The sequence below is a fragment of the Oncorhynchus clarkii genome, chromosome 24 (genome assembly GCF_045791955.1).
Source record: "Oncorhynchus clarkii lewisi isolate Uvic-CL-2024 chromosome 24, UVic_Ocla_1.0, whole genome shotgun sequence".
In the NCBI taxonomy this organism is placed as follows: Eukaryota; Metazoa; Chordata; class Actinopteri; order Salmoniformes; family Salmonidae; genus Oncorhynchus; species Oncorhynchus clarkii.
In genome coordinates, this window is record NC_092170.1 from 29,860,715 (window position 1) to 29,880,569 (window position 19,855).

The 19,855-nt window shown below is 45.1% G+C and overlaps 1 protein-coding gene across 1 annotated transcript in view; it reads left to right on the forward strand.

The window, feature by feature from the left end:
- The window catches only part of LOC139382907 (phosphatidylinositol 4,5-bisphosphate 3-kinase catalytic subunit beta isoform-like), an 84,551-nt gene that overhangs the window by 32,621 nt on the left and 32,075 nt on the right, over positions 1–19,855 (forward strand). The window contains exon 3 of the mRNA XM_071127168.1: positions 14,374–14,560. Coding sequence (XP_070983269.1) covers positions 14,408–14,560 — 153 coding nt within the window. The 5' untranslated portion in view covers positions 14,374–14,407. The remainder of the gene's footprint in view (positions 1–14,373; positions 14,561–19,855) is intronic.

Below are 19,855 nucleotides of genomic sequence, written 5' to 3' on the forward strand. Positions count from 1 at the left end.
TTTTCGGTCATAAGAGACGATAGCAGCAACATTATGTAAAACAACAAGTTACGAACAACGCAAAAAAAACAAAAAAGCCAATAAGACTGCAGCCCTCCCGTCCGGCGCCATCGTAACTCATCTCTGTGGCCCTTGTGTTTTGCTGGGCTGTAGTGGCCTGTTTGGCTTTTGTGGCCTAACTGTTTTTTCTGCAGGGGGAATGCAACGGGTCTGATGAGGTGAGAGGGGTGGGGGCAGGGTTGACACAAGGCCAGTGTTTGTGTGGGGTGGGGCACGGGACTGCCTTCACTGACACTCTGAAAGACACACACACACACACACACACAGATGATTGAGCTGACGGGGGACAGAGGACTATTGTAGAGACCCAGGTCAGCTCGCCCGCCACAGGCAAACATAACTCCCATCTCTCTCTTCCCTTCTCTCTCTCTCTCTGTTCTCGCTTTCTTTCCCTCTCTATCCTCGCTCTCTTCCCCTCTCTGTTCTCTTCTTCCTCTCTCTCTCCTTCTATTGCCAGCACCATATATCCCCATTTAACCCTCTTGTTCTCTCCCTCCATCCATAAACAACTTTCTCTCCTCTTCCCTATATCTCTGATCCCCTGTGTTGCAACTTTTAATCCTGAAATAATATTGCTTAATAAAAGTATACTTCTTCTGTTACTCTACACTCCTTTTGCCCTTTCCTCCTCTTTTTCTATTTTCCTCTTGCTATCACTCTTCCTCCACTCGTTCCCTCCCTCTCTCTCCCTCTCATTCCCTGAGGGAGGTGTGAAAATTCTAAAACTCTCAGTAATGGAGAGCTCCTTGTTAGAAGAGCTGCTTGTTATTGTGACCTTTGCTGTGAGTGTGTGTGTGCAGTCTTTTCCCTATATCCATTTAGCAGTGGTGGGCCACTGCTGCTACATTGTTACCGCCACTACCAAAAATATGATTGCTAGTTACTGCTAGTTCTCAAATCTCTTTTTCAATCACCAAAATCTACATTTATTTATGTTTGAGTCACTCAGAATAAGAACACGGCAGAAGCTATGTCAAAGTCTGTAGAATTACATTCAATTATCTTTAAAACTGCACATTTTCTCTCAGCACCATTGCAAAATGTGTAGAATTTTAAGGAAATTAGCTTTAAAACATTTTTTTTTCTCAGCCCAGTGACAAAATATGTGGAGTTAGCAAAAAATAAAATGATAAGAATTAAAGAAACTTAAACCACATTGTGGACCACTCAAATTGGGTTTTCAGATACAAAACAACGTAGTCAAACATGTTACAGGCATCATCTATAATGCATTACATCATCTATACACATGTGTGCATAAACAAAAACACAAAGTACACTGGATTAAAGGACAATTGGGCACTTCTCCTCCAACCGAGATCTTTCTTTATAAGGTGGCAGGCTGTGTTATGTGCAACTATGAATATTTCATTATATTTACACAGTGAATTTGTTAATTAGCATAACAATAGCTTTTTTCCCATTAAATCTCCTATGATCATAATGTAGGTGTAGCTTTAACACCATTGGCCTATTTCTATCGCATGTGTTGATTATCCAAGGTGACTTCCAGCAGCCCCTGTGTCATCCTGCCAGGGTTTAATATTCTCTGTGTTTCTGTGTTATACTTCGCAGTATGTTTGCCAGTAGCCATGTTAAAAGCCATGTTGGGGTCACGAGGTCATAATTATGACACAAGCGTTGGAGGGGTGTGACCTCAGGTTGAACACAACTAACACTGCAGCTTACTGCATCCACACAGAGATAAATGTTTTGGCATCTCTCAAGCTTCTTTCTTGCTGTTTCCTCTCTCCTCATTCCCTCCCCATCTCGTTGTTACTCTCTCTCTCTCTCTCTCCATTCGTTATGTTTGGCAGGAGTGAGTTCTCTGCCTCCACCCAAATGTTCTCCCAGAGGCCTCAGGTTCATGTCAAGTGCAGCCACGCTGCACACTGAGTGGATTCCAAAGACTACATGATATAAGAACAATTTCTGGCTGTGGAGAGCTCGTGTGTCTGGCTGTGGAGAGCTCGTGTGTCTGGCTGTGGAGAGCTCGTGTGTCTGGCTGTGGAGAGCTCGTGTGTCTGGCTGTGGAGAGCTTGTGTGTCTGGCTGTGGAGAGCTCGTGTGTCTGGCTGTGGAGAGCTCGTGTGTCTGGCTGTGGAGAGCTCGTGTGTCTGGCTGTGGAGAGCTCGTGTGTCTGGCTGTGGAGAGCTCGTGTGTCTGGCTGTGGAGAGCTCGTGTGTCTGGCTGTGGAGAGCTCGTGTGTCTGGCTGTGGCGCGTTCACGTCTGGCTGTGGAGCGCGTGTATTGTGTGTCTGGATAGAGCGTTCACTACTGTATCTGTATCTCCTAGCCGTCTGTGAATGGTCCTTGTTTATGAGTAGGTGTATGTGTTCACATACCACGAAGGAGGGGGGATGCCAGACTTGTGTCTCAGAGGGGATATGACACACTGGCACAATCCACCTCCAATCTCCCTGCTGTAGTGATGCTGCATCACACAACTGTCATTACACACACAAGCTTAGCAGTGTTGTCGGAACAGTTTCAAAGAGTGGGAGATGATTAGTAGAGTGATGTTCAGTATTCAGGCGTGTGTTGAGCATGTGATATGTTAACTTTAGGCTGTCCTGCTCCTTTCAAAGGTTTATCCTTCCCTCTACTCCCTACCCCTTCCAATCAGAACCTGCATCGCCATCCCCAATCTCAGTAGTACTATTATACACACAGTCACCCTGCAGCCATAAGTGGGGGGGAGTTTAGAACAGGCCTTTATGACGTCACAATGGATGATTTATTATGTCACGATGATTTGTGATGTCTGCCTGGCCATAACTCTTGGCCACATCAGTACCCTCTGATACAGGGGTGAGAGAGAGGGACATAGCAGAGAGGAGGTATAGGGGGGTTGTAGAGAGAGTGCTAAATCCAATATCCTGGGCCATTTCCCCTAAATTGGACAAATACAAGAGATGACACTGATGTTTACCACAGAGACCGGAACAGAGGGAAAACCGCAGTGTGTGTGTTTTTGAGTAAATACATTCAAAGCCTTGCACACACACTGATTTTATCTCCACCATATACCATACACATCCTCAATAATAGGCCTACTGTTTCCATTTGATTGTTGACCACTGATTTAGCTACAGTAGGTCTACATGTGAACTACAGTAAAGGGTATTTATCCTCTTCAGTTTTTTTCTATCATTTCCTGTTATCATATCCTGTCTGAAGTCTACAGCCACACTAAATCCACAAATAGGACCGTCTAGTGATTTTCTACATTTTCTGTCATGTTTGAGCAGCAGTGAGGGTGGGACTTTCACATACACACACCTTTCACAACCCTCATACACACACGCACACCTGTGAGGTCAGGCCTCACTGAGTCAGAACCACAGGTTTACACATATACCAGTGCTACATCAGAATGTGTTCTAGTCACCTACAAGTGCTACCACTGTGTACCACAACACTTCCACAACTCATCCCCCTACTGACCACACCTATTCCCCCCCACTCAGTGCCCTGCTGACAACACACACACTCTATTTCCCCCCACACAGACACACCATTTACCTCCCCACTCACAAGGGGAGTTAACATGTTCAGAGCGGGAAGGGGTATGACATAGCAACATGTGGGCTGATGTGGACCAGTGTGACTGGATGTGGTCAGGACAGTCCCTAAGCCCCCTTCCCCTCTTGAACACCCCCTCAGCTAGAGGAAACGCTGACTGAGGCTGCACTAGTATAGAGTTTGTGAGTGAGAATGTTCCCTCATTTACACCAGTACTGTATTGGAGCGGGGGGGTGTAGATCCTCTTTCTTAACTTACTGTAATAGTTTTGTGTCACAGGGGCCTCATACCTACACACACACACACACACTCTGCCCCACTGTAGACTAGAGTACTAAAGTGAGACTCTGCGACAGTTTACGAAGAACATAAGGACATACGTGTTAATAATCATAAAGTAATAGTCACAAAGTCGTTGGAGACCTTTTCAATAGAACAGTGTTACCTTGACAACAGTCCTTTCTTTCCACACTGACCATGATGGAATTATTTAATTAAGTGTGACAGTGTAATACGTGGGTCATTTGCTAAGGGTAATTAATATGGACTAGAATGTCCTAGTTCTGCAGTGACTCCTCTGCTTTCACAGACACCCTACACATTCTCCCATACCCTTTACACTGTCATAATGAAATCACACCTGTATGTCTCACACACAATCATTAACTCACGATCCCAGGGAAATCTCATCAGGTTAACTCGACCTGTGAGATTTGCATTTAGCTATGTTCATTTAGCTACAGTTGAAGTCGGAAGTTTAAAGTCATTAAAACTAGTTTCTCAACCACTCCACAAATTTCTTGTTAACAAACTATAGTTATGGCAAGTCGGATAGGACATCTACTTTGTGCATGACACAAGTCATTTTTTCCAACAATTGTTTACAGACAGATTATTTCACTTATAATTCACTATCAGAATCCCAGTGGGTCAGAAGTTTACATACACTAAGTTGACTGTGTCTTTTAAACAGCTTGGAAAATTCCAGAAAATGTTGTCATGACTTTAGAAGCTTCTGATAGGATAATTAACATCATTTGAGTCAATTGGAGGTGCACCTGTGGATGTATTTTAAAGCCTACCTTCAAACTCAGTGCCTCTTTGCTTAACATCATGGGAAAATCAAAAGAAATCAGCCAAGACCTCAGAAAAACTATTGTAGACCTCCACAAGTCTGGTTCATCCTTGGGAGCAATTTCCAAATGCCTGAAGGTACCACGTTCATCTGTACAAACAATAGTACGCAAGTATAAACACCATTGGACCACGCAACCGTCATACCACTCAGGAAGGAGACGCGTTCTGTCTCCTAGAGATGAACGTACTTTGATGCGAAAAGTGCATCTCAATCCCAGAACAGCAAATGACCTTGTGAAAATGCTGGAGGAAGCCGGTACAAAAGTATCTATATCTACAGTAAAACGAGTCCTATAGCGACATAACCTGAAATGCCGCTCAGCAAGGAAGAAGCCACTCCTTCAAAATCACAATAAAAAAGCCAGTCTGTTTGCAACTACACATGGGGACAAAGATTCAACTTTTTGGAGAAATGTACTCTGGTCTGATGAAACAAAAATAGAACTGTTTGGCCATAATGACCATTGTTATGTTTGGAGGAAAAAGGGGGAGGCTTGCAAACCTTCCAAGTCGAAGAACACCAACCGTGAAGCACGTGGGTGGAAGCATCAAGTTCTGTGGGTGCTTTGCTGCAGGAGGGACTGGTGCACTTCACAAAATAGATGGCTTCACGAGGGAGGAAAATTATGTGGATATATTGAAGCAACATCTCAAGACATCAGTCAGGAAGTTAAAGCCTGGTCACAAATGGGTCTTCCAAATGGACAATGACCCCAAGCATACTTTCAAAGTTGTGGCAAAATGGCTTAAAGACAACAAAGTCAAATGTATTGGAGTGGCCATCACAAAGCCCTGACTCAATCCCATAGAAAATGTGTGGGCAGAACTGAAAAGGCGTGTGCGAGCAAGGAGACCGACCCAATTCTACCAAATACTAATTGAGTGTATGGTAACTTCTGACCCACTGGGAATGTGATGAAAGAAATAAAAGCTGAAATATATCATTCTCTATACTATTATTCTGACATTTCACATTCTTTAAATAAAGTGGTGATCCTAACTGACCTAAAACAGGGAATTTTTACTGGGATTAAATGTCAGGAATTGTGAAAAACTGAGTTTAAATGTATTTGGCTAAGGTGTATGTAAACTTCCGACTTCAACTCTATGTTCATTTACAGTGCCTTGCGAAAGTATTCGGCCCCCTTGAACTTTGCGACCTTTTGCCACATTTCAGGCTTCAAACATAAAGATATAAAACTGTATTTTTTTGTGAAGAATCAACAACAAGTGGGACACAATCATGAAGTGGAACGACATTTATTGGATATTTCAAACTTTTTTAACAAATCAAAAACTGAAAAATTGGGCGTGCAAAATTATTCAGCCCCTTTACTTTCAGTGCAGCAAACTCTCTCCAGAAGTTCAGTGAGGATCTCTGAATGATCCAATGTTGACCTAAATGACTAATGATGATAAATACAATCCACCTGTGTGTAATCAAGTCTCTGTATAAATGCACCTGCACTGTGATAGTCTCAGAGGTCCGTTAAAAGCGCAGAGAGCATCATGAAGAACAAGGAACACACCAGGCAGGTCCGAGATACTGTTGTGAAGAAGTTTAAAGCCGGATTTGGATACAAAAAGATTTCCCAAGCTTTAAACATCCCAAGGAGCACTGTGCAAGCGATAATATTGAAATGGAAGGAGTATCAGACCACTGCAAATCTACCAAGACCTGGCCGTCCCTCTAAACTTTCAGCTCATACAAGGAGAAGACTGATCAGAGATGCAGCCAAGAGGCCCATGATCACTCTGGATGAACTGCAGAGATCTACAGCTGAGGTGGGAGACTCTGTCCATAGGACAACAATCAGTCGTATATTGCACAAATCTGGCCTTTATGGAAGAGTGGCAAGAAGAAAGCCATTTCTTAAAGATATCCATAAAAAGTGTTGTTTAAAGTTTGCCACAAGCCACCTGGGAGACACACCAAACATGTGGAAGAAGGTGCTCTGGTCAGATGAAACCAAAATTGAACTTTTTGGCAACAATGCAAGACGTTACGTTTGGCGTAAAAGCAACACAGCTCATCACCCTGAACACACCATCCCCACTGTCAAACATGGTGGTGGCAGCATCATGGTTTGGGCCTGCTTTTCTTCAGCAGGGACAGGGAAGATGGTTAAAATTGATGGGAAGATGGATGGAGCCAAATACAGGACCATTCTGGAAGAAAACCTGATGGAGTCTGCAAAAGACCTGAGACTGGGACGGAGATTTGTCTTCCAACAAGACAATGATCCAAAACATAAAGCAAAATCTACAATGGAATGGTTCAAAAATTAACATATCCAGGTGTTAGAATGGCCAAGTCAAAGTCCAGACCTGAATCCAATCGAGAATCTGTGGAAAGAACTGAAAACTGCTGTTCACAAATGCTCTCCATCCAACCTCACTGAGCTCGAGCTGTTTTGCAAGGAGGAATGGGAAAAAATGTCAGTTTCTCGATGTGCAAAACTGATAGAGACATACCCCAAGCGACTTACAGCTGTAATCGCAGCAAAAGGTGGCGCTACAAAGTATTAACTTAAGGGGGCTGAATAATTTTGCACGCCCAATTTTCAGTTTTTGATTTGTTAAAAAAGTTTGAGATATCCAATAAATGTCGTTCCACTTCATGATTGTGTCCCACTTGTTGTTGATTCTTCACAAAAAAATACAGTTTTATATCTTTATGTTTGAAGCCTGAAATGTGGCAAAAGGTCGCAAAGTTCAAGGGGGTCGAATACTTTCGCAAGGCACTGTAGCTATGTTCGGGACACATGTATCACACGTATTGGATTCAGTCCCCAGTGTTAAATTTCTTACCGAAATACGCACCCTGGGCCGGCTCCAGGTGCAATGCAGGCTTACGGCTGCAGTTGGAATTTCAAGAAATGTAGCTTTAAAACTGCAAAAAAAGATCTTTCCAAGATGGCGTAGCAGTCAGACGTCTTTGTCTTGTCTATATATCTTTTTATATATTTTTCTAAGCATTCTTTTTAATATTTTTCCTAAAGCTCAACTTAAAAATACACTCCTGTAACCCACCTCACCCAATGTGGTGTGGATCTGTTTTTTTTTCTAAAGTATTTCTATTTACCTCCGACGGAACCCCGCCAATATTTCACGACTGGAATACTGACATAATCTGCCTGAGGAGCCCAACAGCCCTGAAGGCCCATTCTGCTAACCGCGGCCTGCTAGCTATCTATAGCATATTGGACTGTTAGCTGATCCATCGGTCAGTTTCTTGGACCACAATACCCATTTTGCCAATTGGACTCGAACCCCTCTGCTACTTGGAACCCTACTAATTCCACGACTGGTCTATCGACATCACCGCACGAGGAGGCAAGAACAGACTTTGCCCCTTCGCGACGTCCCTCTAAGGCCCTTATGTTAGCTTGCTAGCCCCGACCTGCTAACTGTCTAAATCGCCGTGTCCCCAGCCATCCCAACCACTCACTGGACCCATACAATCACTTGGCTACGCATGCCTCTCCCTAATATCAATATGCCTTGTCCATTACTGTCCTGGTTAGTGATTACTGTCTTATTTCACTGTAGAGCCTATAGCCCTGCTCAATATGCCTTAACCAACCATGTTGCTCCACCTCCCACATATGTGTTGACATCACCTGGTTTAAACATCTCTAGAGACTATATCCTTCTCATCATTACTCAATGACTAGGTTTACCTCCAATGTACTATCTTCCTACCATACCTTTGTCTGTACACTATGCCTTGAATCTATGCTATCGTGCCCAGAAACCTGATCCCTTTACTCTCTGTTCCGAACGTGCTAGACGGTCAGTTCTTATAGCCTTTAGCCGTACCCATATCCTACTTCTCCTCTGTTCCTCTGGTGATGTAGTGGTTAACCCAGGACCTGTAGTGCCTAACGCCACTCCTACTCCCCAGGTGCTCTCATTTGTTGACTTCTGTAACCGTAAAAACCTTGGTTTTATGCATGTTAACATTAGAAGCCTACTCTTTAGCACATTCTGCCAACCCGGATGTCTTAGTCGTGTCTGAATCCTGGCTTAGGAAAACCACCAAAAACCCTGAAATTTCCATCCCTAACTATAATATTTTCCGCCAAGATAGAACTGCCAAAGGGGGCGGTGTTGCAATCTACTGCAGAGAGAGAACTCTGTAGGCTATCTTACTATCCAGGTCTGTACCAAAACAATTCGAGCTTCTACTTCTAAAAATCCACCTTTCCATAAACAAGTCTTTCACTGTTTCCGCTTGCTATAGACCACCCTCTGCCCCCAGCTGTGCCCTGGACACCATATGTGAATTGATTGCCCCCCATCTATCTTCTGAGCTCGTGCTGCTAGGTGACCTAAACTGGGACATGCTTAACACCCCGGCCATCCTACAATCTGAGCTTGATGCCCTCAATCTCACACAAATGATCAATGAACCTACCAGGTACAACCCCAAATCCGTAAACACGGGCCTCATAGATATCATCATAACTTACTCGCCCTCCAAATACACCTCTGCTGTTTTCAACCAAGATCTCAGCGATCACTGCCTCATTGCCTGCATCCGTAATGGGTCTGCGGTCAAACGACCACCCCTCATCACTGTCAAACGCTCCCTAAAACACTTAACCGAACAGGCCTTTCTAATCAACCTGGCCGGGGTATCCTGGAATGACATTAACCTCATCCCGTCAGTAGAGGATGCCTGGTTATTCTTTAAAAGTGCCTTCCTCACCATCTTAAATAAGCATGCGCCATTCAAAAAATGTAGAACTAGGAATAGATATAGCCCTTGGTTCACTCCAGACCTGTCTGCCCTTGACCAGCGCAAAAACATCCTGTGGCGTTCTGCATTAGCATAGAATAGCCCCCGTGATATGCAACTTTTCAGGGAAGTTAGGAACCAATATACACAAGCAGTTAGGAAAGCTAAGTATAGCTTTTCAAACAGAAATTTGCATCCTGTAGTACAAACTCAAAAAATTTCTGGGACACTGTAAAGTCCATGGAGAATAAGAGCACCTCCTCCCAGATGCCCACTGCACTGAGGCTAGGAAACACTGTCACTACCGATAAATCCACTATAATTGAGAATTTCAAGAAGCATTGTTCTACGACTGGCCATGCTTTCCACCTGGCTAACCCTACCCCGGTCAACAGCCCTGCGCTCCCCACAGCAACTCGACGAAACCTCCCCCACTTCTCCTTCACCCAAATCCAGACAGCTGGTGTTCTGAAAGAGCGGCAAAATCTGGACCCCTACAAATCAGCCGGGCTAGACAATCTGGACCCTCTTTTTCTAAAATGATCTGCCGAAATTATTGCAACCCCTATTACTAGTCTGTTCAACCTCTCTTTCGTATTGTCTGAGATTCCCATAGATTGGAAATATGCCGTGTTCATCCCCCTCTTCAAAGGGGGTGACACTCTAGGCCCAAACTGCTACAGACCTATATCTATCCTACCCTGTCTTTCTAAGGTCTTCGAAAGCCAAGTTAACAGATTACCGACCATTTAGAATCCCTGGGTGAACCTCAGCCACACTCAAGATCCTAAACGCTATCATAACCGCCATCGATAAGAGACATTACTGTGCAGCCGTATTCATCAACCTGGCCAAGTCTTTCGACTCTGTCAATCACCACATTCTTATTGGCAAACTCAACAGCCTTGGTTTCTCAAATGATTGCCTCGCCTGGTTCACCAACTACTTCTCCGATAGAGTTCAGTATGTCAAATTGGAGGGCCTGTTGTCCAGACCTCTGGCAGTCTCTATGGGGGTGCCACAGGGTTCAATCCTCGGGCCGACTCTCTTCTCTGTATACATCAATGATGTTGCTCTCGCTGCTGATGATTATTTGATCCACCGCTATGCGGATGACACCATTCTGTATACCTCTGGCCCTTCGTTGGACACTGTTAACTAACCTCCAGATGAGCTTCTATGCCATACAACTCTCCTTCCGTGGCCTCCAACTGCCCTTAAATGCAAGTAAAACTAAATGCATGCTCTTCAACCGATCGCTAATCCCACCTGCCTGCCCATCCAGCATCACTACTCTGGACGGTTCTGACCTAGAATATGTGGGCAACTACAAATACCTAGATGTCTGGTTTGACTGTAAACTCTCCTTCCAGACTCACATTAAACATCTCCAATCCTAAATTAAATTTAGAATCGGCTTCCTATTTTGCAACCAAGCATCCTTCACTCATGCTGCCAAACACCCTCGTAAAACTGACCAACCTACCGATCCTCGACCTCGGCGATGTCATTGACAAAATAGCCTCCAACACTCTACTCAACTAATTGGATGCAGTCTATCACAGTGCCATCCGTTTTGTCACCAAAGCCCCATATACCACCCACCACTGCGACCTGTATGCTCTCGTTGACTGGCCCTCGCTTCATACTCGTTGCCAAACCCACTAGCTCCAGGTCATCTTCAAGTCTCTGCTAGGTAAAGCCTTGCCTTATCTCAGCTCACGGGTCACCATAGCAGCACCCACCCGTAGCACGCACTCCAGCAGGTATATCTCACTGGTCACCCCCAAAGCCAATTCTTCCTTTGGCCGCCTCTCCTTCCAGTTCTCTGCTGCCAATGACTGGAACAAGCTGCAAAAATCTCTGAAGCTGGAGACTCATACCTCCCTCACTAGCTTTAAGCACCAGCTGTCAGAGCAGCTCACAGATCACTGCACCTGTACATAGCTCATCTGTAAATAGCCCATCAAATCTACGTCATCCCCATACTGTATTTATTCATGTAATTGTTTTTTAAAATCTTTCTCCTTTGCACCCCAGTATCATCACACTCTTCTTCATATTCTACAATTCCAGTGTTTAATTGCTTATATTGTAATTACTTTGCCACCATGGCCTATTTATTGCCTTAACTCTCTTTTCCTACCTCATTTGCTCATGCTGTATATAGATTTTTCTACTGTATTATTGATTGTATGTTTGTTTATTCCATGTGTAATTCTGTGTTGTTGTATGTGTCGACCTGCTTTGCTTTATCTTGGCCAGGTCACAGTTACAAATTATAACTTGTTCTCAACGAGGCCAACCTGGTTAAATAAAGGAAAAACTAAAATCTCTCCACCCCATAGCAAAATGTGTAGAATTGCAGGGAGTTAGCTGTTAAAATGCACATTTTCAGAAAGCTTGCTCCACCTCGTGGAAAAATGTGTAGAACTGTAGGAAGATGACTTGAAATCTGTTAGTTAAAAAAAATATATTTGTTGCCCGTCAAGAGGGGCGTCCCTAAAAGGTTTCGCCCATGAGGTGGGTGGGCCTGTCATGCAAAATACTGTCATCTTTTTAGCACAACAAAAATAGTTTAAACAGCTTAATTGTTGTAACAATCAGCTTTGTTTACATAGTGGGGATGAAAAGAATGTCATTTTTGCTGTCATCTCTAGAATTCGGTGAATTCGGTCATCACACCGTTTATATAGCAATGAATGCTAATAGTTTATTGAATCCCATTGTGATGCGGGGGGATACTTTCTGGCATGACAGGCTCACCAACCAAAAGGCTAGGGCAGGCCATGCCCACACACACCAATGCCCTGACACACTTCATTTGCCCATTTGCTTTTTCCACAGATATTCTGTGTGCTTTTATAACTGTGTGAGGTTCTAGTCCCCCCAGGCCTGTCCTCTGTTCTCACACCTGCCTCTCCCCCCAGGCCTTTTCTCTGTTCTCACACCTGCCTCTCCCCCCAGGCCTGTCCTCTCTTCTCACACACCAGCCTCTCCCCTCTCCCGGCCCAGTCTGTTCTCACACCAGCCTCTCCCCTCTCCCCCTCGGCCTGTTCTCACACCTGCCTCTCCCCCCCCGGCCTGTCCTCTGTTCTCACACCAGCCCCTCCCCCCGGCCTGTCCTCTGTTCTCACACCAGCCTCTCCCTCAAGGCCTGTCCTCTGTTCTCACACCAGCCTCTCCCCCCAGGCCTGTCCTCTGTTCTCACACCAGCCCCTCCCCCCAGGCCTGTCCTCTGTTCTCACACCAGCCTCTCCCCTCAGGCCTGTCCTCTGTTCTCACACCAGCCTCTCCCCTCAGGCCTGTCCTCTGTTCTCACACCAGCCTCTCCCCCCAGGCCTGTCCTCTGTTCTCACACCAGCCTCTCCCTCCACGCCTTTCCTCTGTTCTCACACCAGCCTCTCCCTCCAGGCCTTTCCTCTGTGCTCACACCAGCTTCTCCCCCCAGGCCTGTCCTCTGTGCTCACACCAGCTTCTCCCCCCAGGCCTGTCCTCTGCTCTCACACCAGCTCCCTCTCCCTGTGAAACCTGACCCAGAATCAGACCTCTGGCTGGCTGGCTTCCATCATGCACCTGGTAACCCTGCTCACCTGGTGTGTGTGTGTGTGTGGCAGGAGCAGACATGTCAGGCAGCTCCATCCATGCCATAGTATGTTGTTGTACAGCACACCCATTACAATTGCCGCCAGTCTACTGATGTCCAGTGTGTGTTTCCTCATGTTAGTTGTGACTGCGTCAGACAGACGCACTGTGGTGTCATGTTGCCTTTCATGTGTGTAACTGGGCTCCTTCATGACGTCACCCTCTGGCTTCCTGCATTGTTTGTCTGAGACAGGCGTTCAACTGCACATTTGACGAGGTGCTTAGTAGAGTTGGAGGATATGGACAAAAATCCATGGGACGATGAATTACCCGAATTGATGAGATAACGATAAATATAGCAATACGTTTAAACCACTACTACTAGTTTGATGGTTGTACCACCATCAGTTGTCCCATTTAACAATCACCCAACAGTTGTATCTGCATAGCTGATCATGTTAAGTGGCCAAGATGGTGGCTCCAAATGGGCATGATCCTGCACTCGCTGCAGAGCCAAAATGGACCCAAGCACTTAACACCATTAGAGACAATGGGGCTGCTGCTTGATTTACTGGCCTAGTGTTATTGAGCCAAAATGGAGATTGAACTGTGGTCTGCTAGAGCACTTAAACACAAGCTCTTTAGGAATAGGTCATTACAGAAAGGCAACTGTGAGTGTGGATGGTCTATTGTGGTGAAACACTGAGCCAGAGTGGAAACTGGGGGGCATGTGGTTCTTTACCAAAGCTGCTGAAGCACTTACTGTTTGTGTGTGTGTGTTTGGGCGGTGGTACTTGAACCACCCCCTAAAACCAGAAACATCACATCCGTTACATTTTAGAAAGGAATTTTGAAAACCTGGCAACTCTTGTCCCACACTAACATCCGTCATTGCACACTCATTGGAGGATTTGAGAAATGGCAGCTAAATTTACCTTGACTCCCCGTTTACTTGATAATTGCCTTGGCAACGGCCTCAGGTCCAGGCGAGGGGGGGGAACCAGAGCATGTTGTCATGGGTGAGAAGAGAGGTTGGTGACCTTTTGTTCCTGTGTTTGCTTAGTGGGCATTCCTCTGAGGGCTGGCGCTCACCCAACCATGGCCAGTCTCTGTGTTATATAGGGCTCCCCCCGGGGGTGAAGATGGAGTATTACAGGCTCCTCAGCCAGACACCACCCAACCTTTAGTCATTAGTAAAGGGCATCATATTATGCCTGCCTCTCAATAGGAATTGGAAGAAGTCTGAGTTGTGTACCATGCGGTTGTGTGGTTCTTCAGCAGTTCATGGTTACTCCCCCTAACGGTCCTCTTTCCTCATCCCAGGTCCTTATGGTTGAGCTGGGTGTTGGTCCCTGCGATGCCTCCTGCCATGACAAACCTCATGGACTTGTGGGCAGCCCACTCCCAGCTGTCTGGAGAGGACCTGGTCACTGTGGACTTCCTGCTACCCACCGGCATCTACATTCAGATGGACGTCCCCAGAGAGGCCACCATACAACACATCAAACTGGTAGGAGGGGGACAGGGGGTAGGCTCGAGTATGTATGTGTTTTGGGGGAGTGGGTATGTGTTTTGGGGGACTGGGTATGTGTTTGTTCTGTGTGTCAGTGGAATTATGTGATTTTATGACGCTTGTAGGTATTTTTGCTGGGTTGTCTGTAGTTAACAGGAGTGTCTATCCTTAGGTTTAATCATTTCAGACAGCAGTCAAATCAGTGCAGTTGCCATTTAGAGCAGCATTGGAAAGTATAGACTCCTAGAAAAGGCCTAAAAAAGGCCTACTGTGCATCAAGATGTTTTTCTCATGAGAATTCAGTACAATTATAATGCTATGGATTTCTATCCACATTGCCTTTCCAGCTCTACAGCATCTTCAACCTTACAGGCTTTTTTATCTCTCCAATTAGAAGAGAAAGCAACACATTAGTTTACAACATTCATTAGTTTAACGCAGATTGGTTTGGATGGTTTTAAAGAATGTGTTGACTGGCTGAAGTTCTGGTTCTGAGCCATTGTAAAAGGCCATCATAACAACTAGAACAAGCTGTAGGCTGCTGTAGACTGCCGTCTCCTCTACAGTCCAGACAGACGCTGTCTAATGGGTGTTATGACACAGCTGGCGGCTGGCGCGGTTTGTTTGTCTCTGAGCTGCACTCACTGCATGCAAATAATGCTATGACATCATGCGTGACCCGGCTAGTGGGTAGAGGTGGGGTGAGATGGAGGCCAAAGGTTAGCAATGTAACAATGCACTGTAGTTTTTACCGTCATTTAAAGTGTCATATTTTGGTCACAATTAGTGTTTTTTTAATGATTATAGTTTAAAGTGTAAATACTTTGGAGGATGCTTTTTATTTTATTTTTATATATTTTTTTTACCGTTTGGTGAGATCCCTCTCCCTCCTGGTGTTTTCCACCAGTCTGAGACACGCACAGAGAGACCCACACGTGCGCACAGAGAGACCCACACGTGCGCACAGAGAGACCCACACGTGCGCACAGAGAGACCCACACGTGCGCACAGAGAGACCCACACGTGCGCACAGAGAGACCCACACGTGCGCACAGAGAGACCCACACGTGCGCACAGAGAGACCCACACGTGCGCACAGAGAGACCCACACGTGCGCACAGAGAGACCCACACGTGCGCACAGAGAGACCCACACGTGCGCACAGAGAGACCCACACGTGCGCACAGAGAGACCCACACGTGCGCACAGAGAGACCCACACGTGCGCACAGAGAGACCCACACGTGCGCACAGAGAGACAGCATGTTTTCTTCAGACAGGCTTTGTTGAATAGCACCTGGAGTTGTTCAAACGTTTGTTCTGTGAGTGTGAACAGTGTGTAATGTCTGTTTCTCTGAATCACCCCTGACTCGTGTTCCTAATGAGGAGTAACCGAACACTTCAATTCACAGAAGTGTTTGTTTGTGTCTCTGCTTTTCGTATGTCCAGATAACGTGGCTTACATCTTTTTTTTGCAGTTATGTGTGATGTCCTGGTAAGTAGGCTAGCCGTTAAGCTACAGTCTGGCTACCTGTTGTTGAATTAGGTTTAGAGAGGGCTACTGAGGGCTTGTTCAGTGGAAATCTATGGAGTTATGGAGGAAAGCTCAAAGAAATTAAAAAGCATCTGTGTGTGACGGCAGGATGCGAGAAGGGGAGGAGTCAAATGTCTACTGTTTGCTGATGATCTGGTGCTTCTGTCACCAAACAAGCAGGGCCTATAGCAGCACCTAGAATTTGTGCAGAAGATCTCAGACCTGGGCCCTGACAGTAAATCTCAGTAAGACCAAAATAATGGTGTTCCAAAAAAGGTCCAGTTGCCAGGACCACAAAAACAAATTCCATCTTGACACCTTTGCTCGAGAGCACACAAAAAGTCAGTTAAGAACACATTCTTATTTTCAATGATGGCCTAGGAACGGTGGGTTAACTGCCTTGATCAGGGACAGAACGACAGATTTTCACCTTGTCAGCTCGGGGGATCCAATCTTGCAACCTTACAGTTAACTAGTCCAACGCTCTAACCACCTGCCTCACGAGGAGCCTGCCTGTTACGCGAATGCAGTAAGAAGCCAAGGTAAGTTGCTAGCTAGCATTAAACTTAATCAATCACTAGTTACAGTGCCTTGTGAAAGTATTCGGCCCCCTTGAACTTTGAGACCTTTTGCCACATTTCAGGCTTCAAACATAAAGATATAAAACTGTATTTTTTTGTGAAGAATCAACAACAAGTGGGACACAATCATGAAGTGGAACGACATTTATTGGATATTTCAAACTTTTTTAACAAATCAAAAACTGAAAAATTGGGCGTGCAAAATTATTCAGCCCCTTTACTTTCAGTGCAGCAAACTCTCTCCAGATGTTCAGTGAGGATCTCTGAATGATCCAATGTTGACCTAAATGACTAATGATGATAAATACAATCCACCTGTGTGTAATCAAGTCTCCGTATAAATGCACCTGCACTGTGATAGTCCTAGAGGTCCGTTAACAGCTCAGAGAGCATCATGAAGAACAAGGAACACACCAGGCAGGTCCGAGATACTGTTGTGAAGAAGTTTAAAGCCGGATTTGAAAAAAAAAAAAAGATTTCCCAAGCTTTAAACATCCCAAGGAGCACTGTGCAAGCAATAATATTGAAATGGAAGGAGTATCAGACCACTGCAAATCTACCAAGACCTGGCCGTCCCTCTAAACTTTCAGCTCATACAAGGAGAAGACTGATCAGAGATGCAGCCAAGAGGCCCATGATCACTCTGGATGAACTGCAGAGATCTACAGCTGAGGTGGGAGACTCTGTCCATAGGACAACAATCAGTCGTATATTGCACAAATCTGGCCTTTATGGAAGAGTGGCAAGAAGAAAGCCATTTCTTAAAGATATCCATAAAAAGTGTTGTTTAAAGTTTGCCACAAGCCACCTGGGAGACACACCAAACATGTGGAAGAAGGTGCTCTGGTCAGATGAAACCAAAATTGAACTTTTTGGCAACAATGCAAAACGTTATGTTTGGCGTGAAAGCAACACAGCTGAACACACCATCCCCACTGTCAAACATGGTGGTGGCAGCATCATGGTTTGGGCCTGCTTTTCTTCAGCAGGGACAGGGAAGATGGTTAAAATTGATGGGAAGATGGATGGAGCCAAATACAGGACCATTCTGGAAGAACCTGATGGAGTCTGCAAAAGACCTGAGACTGGGACGGAGATTTGTCTTCCAACAAGACAATGATCCAAAACATAAAGCAAAATCTACAATGGAATGGTTCAAAAATAAACATATCCAGGTGTTAGAATGGCCAAGTCAAAGTCCAGACCTGAATCCAATCGAGAATCTGTGGAAAGAACTGAAAACTGCTGTTCACAAATGCTCTCCATCCAACCTCACTGAGCTCGAGCTGTTTTGCAAGGAGGAATGGGAAAAAATGTCAGTCTCTCGATGTGCAAAACTGATAGAGACATACCCCAAGCGACTTACAGCTGTAATCACAGCAAAAGGTGGCGCTACAAAGTATTAACTTAAGGGGTCTGAATAATTTTGCACGCCCAATTTTTCAGTTTTTGATTTGTTAAAGTTTGAAATATCCAATAAATGTCGTTCCACTTCATGATTGTGTCCCACTTGTTGTTGATTCTTCACAAAAAAATACAGTTTTATATCTTTATGTTTGAAGCCTGAAATCTGGCAAAAGGTCAAAGAATGCTTTGTTGCGTTATAATTTAGGATTGGAGATACTTAATGTGAGTCTGGAAGGAGAGTTTACAGTCTAACCAGACACCTAGGTATTTGTAGTATTCTAAGTCAGAGCCGTCCAGAGTAGTGATGCTGGACGGGCGAGCAGGTGGGGGCAGTGACTGGTTGAATAGCATGCATTTAGTTTTACTTGCATTTAAGAGCAGTTGGAGGCCACGGGAGGAGAGTTGTATGGCATTGAAGCTCGTCTGGAGGTTAGTTAACAGTGTCCAAAGAGGGGCCAGAAGTATAGGGAATGTCGTCTGCGTAGAGGTGTATCAGAGAATCATCAGCAGCAAGAGCAACATCATTGATGTATACAGAGAAGAGAGTCGGCCTGAGGATTGAACCCGTTGGCACCCCTTTTGAGACAGCCAGAGGTCCGGACAACAGGCCCTCCGATTTGATACACTGGACTCTTTCAGAGAAGCAGTTGGTGAACCAGGCGAGGCAATAATTTGAGAAACCAAGGCTGTCGAGTCTGCCAATAAGAATTTGGTGATTGACAGAGTCAAAAGCCTTGGCCAGGTTGATGAATACGGCTGCGCAGTAATGTCTCTTATCGATGGTGGTTATGATGTCGTTTAGGACTTTGAGCGTGGCTGAGGTCCACCCATGACCAGCTCTGAAACCAGATTGCATAGCGGAGAAGGTACGGTGGGATTCGAAATGGTCGGTAATATGTTAACTTGGCTTTCGAAGACCTTAGAAAGACAGGGTAGGATAAATATAGGTCTGTAGCAGTTTGGGCCTAGAGTGTCACCCCCTTTGAAGAGGGGGATGACTGCGGCAGCTTTCCAATGCATATAATCGATGCAACGCTGGGGGATGATTTAACAAAAGCCCATTTGCGAAAAAAGTACAATCGTTGGACGACTGTACCTAACCATAAACACCAATGCCTTTCTTAAAATCAATACACAGAAGTATATATTTTTAAACCTGCATATTTATCTAAAAGAAATCCAGGTTAGCAGGCAATATTAACCAGGTGAAATTGTCACTTCTCTTGCGTTCATTGCACGCAGTCACTGAAAAAAGTTTTGTTTTCGAAATGATAATTTCCGGATTCGACCATATTAATGACCAAAGGCTCCTATTTCTGTGTGTTATGTTAAATTAAGTCTATTATTTGATAGAGCAGTCTGACTGAGCGGTGGTAGGAACCAGCAGGCTCGTAAGCATTCAAACAGCACTTTCATGCTTTTTGCCAGCAGCTCTTCGCAAGCACAGCACTGTTTATGACTTCAAGCCTATCAGCCTAATGGCTGGTGTAACCGATGTGAAATGGATAGCTAGTTAGCGGGGTGCACGCTAATAGCGTTTCAAGCGTCACTAGCTCTGAGACTTGGAGATGTTGTTCCCCTTGCTCTGCAAGGGCCGCGGCTTTTGTGGAGCGATGGGTAACGCTGCTTTGAGGGTGGCTGTTGTCGATGTGTTCCTGGTTCGAGCCCAGGTAGCGGCGAGGAGAGGGACGGAAGTTATACTGTTACACTGGCCATACTAAAGTGTCTATAAGAACATCCAATAGTCAAAGGTATATGAAATACAAATGGT